This window comes from Nanorana parkeri, unplaced genomic scaffold, assembly GCF_000935625.1.
Source record: "Nanorana parkeri isolate BGI_ZX_2015 unplaced genomic scaffold, ASM93562v1 scaffold2485, whole genome shotgun sequence".
Taxonomy (NCBI): Eukaryota; Metazoa; Chordata; class Amphibia; order Anura; family Dicroglossidae; genus Nanorana; species Nanorana parkeri.
In genome coordinates, this window is record NW_017308753.1 from 20,000 (window position 1) to 28,008 (window position 8,009).

General features: G+C 40.7%; 1 protein-coding gene across 1 annotated transcript in view; it reads left to right on the forward strand.

The window, feature by feature from the left end:
• LOC108801770 (poly(U)-specific endoribonuclease-A-like) overlaps positions 1–8,009 on the forward strand; it is a 46,124-nt gene that overhangs the window by 7,912 nt on the left and 30,203 nt on the right. The window contains exons 5-8 of the mRNA XM_018573681.1: positions 3,175–3,195; positions 3,792–3,936; positions 5,419–5,618; positions 7,128–7,241. Coding sequence (XP_018429183.1) covers positions 3,175–3,195; positions 3,792–3,936; positions 5,419–5,618; positions 7,128–7,241 — 480 coding nt within the window. The remainder of the gene's footprint in view (positions 1–3,174; positions 3,196–3,791; positions 3,937–5,418; positions 5,619–7,127; positions 7,242–8,009) is intronic.

The window sequence follows — 8,009 nt, forward strand, 5'->3', positions numbered from 1 at the left end:
AGAAGAGTTTGCCAGTGTAGGTTCCCTGTCCTAGGCGGCAGTGTCTGGTTTGGTTCTGTGTTTCTTCGAAGCATTTAAGCTGTAGTAATTCTGTGTTAAAGTTTCTAAATTTAGGGTATTGATTGCTTCTGCCATCCACTGATGAGTATGTTCCAGTAGTGTGTGTCAGTTTACATCAGATTAGCCTCACTCTGGCACGATCAGGTCCCTTGAAACTAAACACTGTTCCGTTTGTTTTTCTGAACCTGGCCAGGGTCGGGGGTAACCGGGTATAAATAGATGCCAGCAGTCCATTTAGACACGGCTGCCCAGATGCTTATATTAGGCATCCGACCAGGTGCACCTGAGAAACTGACTGGAGGACCAGATCGGACCATCGATGTGAAAGGGGCCTAAGGCTACTTGAGGGTCACCTCAATCCTAGGCGGCAGGGGGGAGTAAGGTGTTATACCAGTGGTTACCTTGTAGTGAGAGAAATACATAGTATGACATTGCTGATCTCTTCTTGTATTATTCTCATTTATTAAGGGATTCACCATGTTGCAATTTCTGCACTAAAATTTTAATACCTTAAAAAACTGATAAGGAAAATGATGAGAAGAAAGTACATAACATAAGTGTAAACAAAGTATAACAATCAGTGAAAAACCTTAAAGGAATGCAACAATGTAAGAAAGAACATGCTGACACCATTATACATGTCTGCAGCTTCTGCTCATTAAACAACTTAGTGCAGGCAGAACTCTTGGGAATATATTTATTAAAAAAACAGCTATAATATTACATGAATAGATAACTGTTGTAATATTCAGGGCGGATATGACCCGTAGCCAGCTGTATCAGCAAATAAACTGTTATTCTTTTCCACAAACAATCAAATAAAAATGGCTTATATTCAGCAGAATGATAAAATCAACAGGGCATATTGTCAGCAAATACAAGGTTCGGCTCAGCACCTGTATACCAAGTCCCACCTCAGGGTTAGAGTCCCAGCCTGCTCACAGAGGGTTCCAGTATGGACACAGGTGCCCCAGCAGTATCTCGGTAGACTGTATTCCTCAGCTTAACACACACAGCCATGTGTCCTGCTCCAAACACTCCTCACAGACACCGACTGACTGGCTTCCTGTTCCTTTTTAACACACCCTCTGGCTGGTGGGTTAACCCTTTCATTACCAGAACTGGCTGTAGTCAGGGATGGAGGCTCTGTCTCACCCAAAAATCTCTCTGAGCCTCTGGATTCCCGGACCCATGTATAATTAACAACTCTGGGAAAACTGCCTAGCAGTTTCTCTTACAAGTCCGACCCGGAACCCCGCACCCTGCTTGGCGGGAACCCTGAATACAAGGTGACCTTAACGGGACCACCACCTAAACAAGGGAGGCATATACCGTCCATCCAGGACCCATTCCTGGTGTCCTGTACACGGTCCAGAAAAATCATATCCAGGTTAGCCTCTACACAGACAAAAAAAAGTTTGTCATCCACAAAGCAGCTTAAAATGCCACAATGCCACAACCTAAAAATAACATGACACTGAACGGTGAAATAGTAAAAGAAAACCTATAATGAGAAAATATGTAGACTGATATGACTCAACTCTCCTTTTATAATTGCTAGATTCCTGACTGCTACATTGAGTCTATGACCTTAACACTTTTTAAAGTCAATAACCCAGAACATGTATGCAGATTAGGATTACTAATTTGCGAGTTACTTCACTGGGTACATGGCTATGGTGGGTCAGTGGCTCAGAATGTATTGCAGTCAAGCAGCATTTTCAAAATGAAGTTGACAAGGGTATTTCATACCTAAATACATCTCCTTTGACTTTCTTCCACACAGATACAACCTGTGAGGGAAGATGTGGTGAGAAATATAACAAGAAACATACCTGCCATTGCAATAAAAAATGCGCTAAATTCAATAACTGCTGTACTAACTATGATGAACTATGCAGTGGAGGTACCAGCAGCACTAACAAGGATAAAAAAGGAACAAGGAGTTCTGACAGCATTCCCCAAAGAGGTGTGTAGAGTCACCAGAGGCTCCAGAGCTTCTTTACATGTTAGGTGGTGGTGGGTGAAATCATGCTGCCCTAAATCTCCTCCTCTGTACACTTTGCATAATACTGTTAGAGCACTGTGGGTGCCACCAACTTGGATTTCTCTAGAAGAGCCCGGATTGCTGTATTATAGCAGCCCTGTATACACATGCTCTCCGGTCACAGCCTCTGTATACATAACACAGACTGTTAAGATGGCTGGAGATGGGAAGTAAGCTAAAATGGAAAGGCAGCAGTGTCATGGATGGGAGGGGGATGATCAGGGAAGGCAGGACAGCCTGAGAAAGTGGCTTGGGTCTACCTTGCTCTAGGTGTAAAGTTTCACAAAGAATTAACATTGTCTGCAGCAATTGAGTCCGGGGGAGCATATTATAAAGGAAATGCAATAACTAATATGCAAATGTAATTAGTTGTCTCTTAAAAGCAGAAAAGCAGTCTATCAAAGCCTTTTTCAGTCTTGTATTGATTGATATTGGATAGAACCCCAGTCAGGTTTCTACTAATTCCTGTACCCGCATATACAAGATTTCCCATTATTTCCTGTTTTGGTGATAGGTGCCACCTGGGTTAAGAAGTGCAGGGAAATGTCTCCAACAGGATCACAGCAATGAAAAAAAACATTTTTTTCAGCAATTTGGGAAGTGGTTAACACATCTGCAAAGTGTTTATTGATGCCTGCTTCCCATTGTGAAGATTTCCTTCTCTTCCTGTTCCAGTGGTTGGTCCTGTCTGGACAGAAAGTGAAGAAAATGGCAATATAAACTTCACCATGTTTCTAAGACTTCTCTATCAGACAAATAAAAAAGAAAAAAAAGTTTTGGCTAGGTTTCTTTTTGCATCATTTGTTTTTGGAAGGCTCACAAGAGGACCTTGGGAGCATACCCCTTCATTGATAGAGACGTTACAATTCTTTCTTAAGGTCCCCACACACCTTACGATAATCGTACGATAATCGCGGGAAATCACGCGATCGTACAATTATCGTAAGGTGTGTGGAAGCTGTGCGACCTCTACTACTGTAAGGTCGCACGACTTTAAACTTACGAACATGTTTGAAAACCCGCCGAGCATCATACGATGTTTGGCGGGTGTGTAGCATGTTCGTAAGATAAAAGCCGGACAGGCAGGTGTGCGCAAGTGCACACTGCCCGTTCGGCATTGCGGTCATCGGAAGACCGCCCCTCAGGGCGTGGCTTGCGATCATCGCAAGTACGATCTGCCTATGCAAGATAGGCAGATCGTACGTTTTTTTTAAGTACCTTACAACCATCGCAAGACTAAAGGTTGTAAGGTGTGTGCACAGCCTTAGTAAGTGATTGCAGCTCAGTCCTAAATTGCCATACAGTAATTGGTAACTATACAATTCTAAAACAATCCCTGATTTTCTTTTTTTAACCATTTTCCTTTATTTATTTTATTATTTCGCCTTTTTACAGATATTGATTCAAACTTTATTGAAGCATCTCACCATAAAAAATCAGGTAATATGTTTAAAAATTGAGTTTAAACTATTTTATTTTGCTTTAACCACCAAAATATAACATATATAACATATAAAATAGAAATAAAGTTTTGGCTAGGTTTCTTTTTGCATCACTTGTTTTTATTGACCCGTGCCTGGCTACCATTGTATCCATACATTGGAAGGCTCATAAGAGGACCCTGGGGCTGCTTATGTCAAACCAGCCCTTCTGAGCGTGTGTCCTGTTGTTCTAGGAGACGGAGCTGATATCAGTAATGAGGATGTAAAGGCAATATCTGAAAAGTTGTATCAGTCAGATGTTAACAAAGCAGCGGAATCAGATATCATACTGAACAAACAGGAAATGGTGCAGAAAGATACTACTAGAGAAGACCTCTGTGATGAACCGTAAGTAATTCAAAATAAAGAGCTCTTTTGGAATGTTTATTACTTTCTGAATGTGACGTTTTTAAGAAAATGAGACCTAAAAGTACACTCTTCTTAGCATGCCTCACAAATTTCTGAGATAGGAAAAATACACGTTTTAGTAAGCCTACCATGCCTCTAGTTATGTTGTCCATGAAGAATTAATCATGATTGGTTAAACCCACAAGTGCTTTTTTCACCACTATTTTGTACTTATTCTCTATATTATTGCAAAAAAAACCTCAAATGTAATAATAAAGAGGTGTTTACTACTTCTTTTTTTCAATAAACTATATTTAATTTGCTACAGCCCAAAATGCAGATATTCATTTTCTTCTCTGGCTTATTTGCTTAAGTGCAACAAGCTGGATCTGCACCCTTATACCAATTATATGTACTGGTAACCCCAATGAGTGGAGACAACAACAGGTCCCCGGACATGCTGATAACAGAGTTTATTCCTTTCAGTGTACCTGTGAAAGGTGCTATCCATGCCCTTAGTGAACTGATAAATGGATCTTTAACTTGTTCCCCAATACAAAAACAATAAAAACAAAGATGATGAAAAAATCCCATCTCACCACTTTGTTAAAATCCATTCATCTTGTCAAGGGGTGAAGTTGGAGTAGTGAACCACATTTTGAGTCTACTGGAACTCCCATACTCTGAATGATTATATCTAGAGATGGATGCCAGAACCCCCACCATCCAGAGATTCCTAGGGTCCATTTCCCACGGTGTAATTTTTTACTACATTCATGAAACCATTCTGCATTCCTGCCCATTTTCTAGAGTTACTGGAGCTTTAGTAGAAACAGAGGACCATCAGGAATGGACTGCTGTTTGAAAAGTGGTACTGAAAGGAAATCGGCTAGTAACAGCATGGCAGAGTACTCGCATATTTGTGGCCCTTTAGCTTTTGGAAAATGGGGATATTATATAGAAGAATACTGTTGGAGTTAATGTACACCTAAGCCAAAACTTTTTCTTTTAGTTTTGGATAAATTATGGAGGGATTGAAACCCCCTCCTTTTACTGTCCATAGACACAACAGAAAGTGTAAAAGTGAAAGGAAATCCTTAGACAGTTGTCACTGCAACTAATGTCCCCATTGGAATATTCCCCTCCATTCCTGTTCCAGTGAAATTTGGGGTTTTCCCCTCCCATGTGGTCTTGTTGACAATGATCACCAGGACAAAAAAAGAGAGCGACTCTCCCCTGCGGGCACACACGGACAGCGATAACAACCTAGTGGTGGGTTAGTGGAGTTTTCTTCCATGGGGTTGTGTGGAGTTAGATGTATTAGGGTGTGTTAGACACATCATGAGTGACAATATGGGTACTGAGGAGTAAAACTAGTGCTTAGAAGGTTGGCAGAAATGACTATTGCATATATTTTCCAGCATGTTGGGTCGCAGTGAGATGTCAGATCTTCAGTCTCTGGTTGTACTTTCTTTTCTGCAGATTGTACCAGTATGTGAATGAAGACTTGTTTACAAAACCAACGTATGCAGCTTTCATAAAACTGCTGGACAATTATGACAGGAAGACAGGGACAGACGAAACATACAGTCCAGAGGAGTTAAAAGAGCAGGAACATTTCTTGCAGGAAGTGATGAAGACAAAGCTTATGAAAGAACTTTATACGTTTTTCCAAAAGAAAGGTAAGAAGCATCACTCAGTTGAAGTTCTCTATTGCATGAAACCCAGACTGACCTCTATGTTCTTAAAATGCTAGTTGCCTAGCTGTTATGATAATCTAATCACATCTTTACTCATCACTGAAAAAGCATGCTGATCAGGAGCTTTGACTTCAGTCTGACTTCATTTATTACATCCTTGTTCCAGGTCAGTGGCTCAGAATGTACTGTATTGAAGTCAGAGGATAAGCCATACTTTCAGGCAACTAGCCTTTTCAGAAGGTGGGCAACAGTGGCAGCTTTTAAGTTTTCTTTTTTTTTTCAGCACAGGTTTTCCTTAAATTATATTTAAACCCAAACTAGGTTTGGTTAAAGTAGGCATGGAGAGACAACAGAGGAACGGTCTCTATAGTGAGGGGAATTCCCTTATTCTAGGACAGTTTTTTCCCATTGAAATATTTCCCTTCACTTTCTCTTCCAGTGACTACAGTAACATTTTGGATTTTCTGTCACTTTCTGTCCTGGTGATATTGATCACTAGTACAAATAGAGAAGGTTAATATCTCCCTAACAGGATAGACAGCAAGAACATCCTGTCAGGGTTCTTCCATACATCATCAAAAACTAAGGGGTCTATTCACAAAGCTGCCGAAGGATCTAGCCGTAGCTTCGGTCGATCCTTCGGCTAGCTTATGCAGCCGATCCAGATGTTAGTTCGGCTGAGTCGAACTCCTTCTGCACTTCGAGTCGGCCGAACAGGCTGAGCATGTTCGGCCGACCCGGAGCCATGCTAAGCAAGCCGATGTACGGCTGATTTCAGCCGATATATGGCTGAAATCAGCTGTACCAGCCTGAAGTGAATAGCCGAACAGTGTTCGGCTCACTTCACTTCAGGTCGGTCATTCACTCGGCTGCCTACGGCAGCTTAGTGAATAGACCCCTAAATCCTTTAGCTGAAGGCTGGCTTAACACCTATGTGCTAAAATGCTGCATTTTACAACACATTACCTCAATGCACAGTAATGCGTGCAACTCTGTGCGATGTGTCCATTGAGAATGGCACCCCAATGCCAAAAAAACAGTAGGGACTGATGGATCTGTGTAGCAGTGCACTACGATAAAATTGATCTGTAGTTCCGGCATTTCCTGTATTGTTAATGCCAATGACAATCCCAATACAAATTAGTAAACAAAATGTGAGATTGTAATCCATCAGGGGAGCAGGCTTGGAGAGGTGGCTACTTTACAACACACACAGGGACCATGGGGAACAAAATTAGCCACCCTCCAGAAGGAAGGACAGTGTCAGCACCAAGTCAGAGATGATTTGAGGATCCACAGCTGTGTGACACACAAAAAAAATACATTTTTGTTAATAGTTACGGTACTTGAATGCAATTTTAAGATTTAACTCCTGAGTTTAGTGTCATTTAATTTTGTTGCACATATGGCAGCTTTGCTTTACCTCTGTTACATAAAGTTACAGTAATCTGCATCAAGCATGTGACAAAAGATTCATTATCATCCACACAGATCTATATACCACAGAAAAAGAGTTTACTGATGACCTGCAGAAGATGTGGTTTGGACTTTATTCTAGGTCCAGTGGAGAAGCTGATTCAAGTGGATTTGAGCATGTGTTTGTTGGTGCGTATTGTCATTTGTATCAATTGTCTGATTTCAATCTAAAAAAAACAAACAAACATGAAATATCAAATACAGATCCCAATCAAATAGGAAAAGCTTTATAGTTTTTGTGATATGAGTCTAAACACTCCTTATTTTCTTACCAGTGAAAGCAAACAGTTTGGTATATTACCCAATCATGATAAAATCGGTTGGCTAGTCAGGGGCCAATGCTAAGAAGCTGAAGGTGGAACCTCTTGTTTGACGTCTACACTCTTCTATTTGGTTGATAAAAGCCACATAGAATTAAGTGTATCTAAACCCAAAAGTAAAAATGTATTATTTTGCAGCTTACCAGTCTTCAGCATTGGTAGCGCATGTGCAGGAATTACTTTGTCTCAGCGCTGAGCTGCGCATGTGTCGCTCAGTGTACACAAACTCTGGCCGTCAGGAAGAAGTAATTATGGCAGAAGAGATATACAGAATCTCTTCTGTCAGAAAAACCTACCTGTCATTTTTTTTTAATTGACTTTACTTCCACTTTAAACAATGATGGCTTCCTCATTCCTATAACAGATCCCGGTGTAAGTTGTGAATGTTACCACCAGATGTCTCACTGCATTGCATTTTAATAGAAGTAGAACATTGGCAGCAAGTCTGTGACCTGTGAGTGAGTGCACGTCCCAATCTGTGCAGATTAGTTTTATATGTGTTATACTGTATATATATATATATATATACAGGGCTTGAAAAATTTTACGGTGTCTCACCAGTCAGTCAAAAATTTCA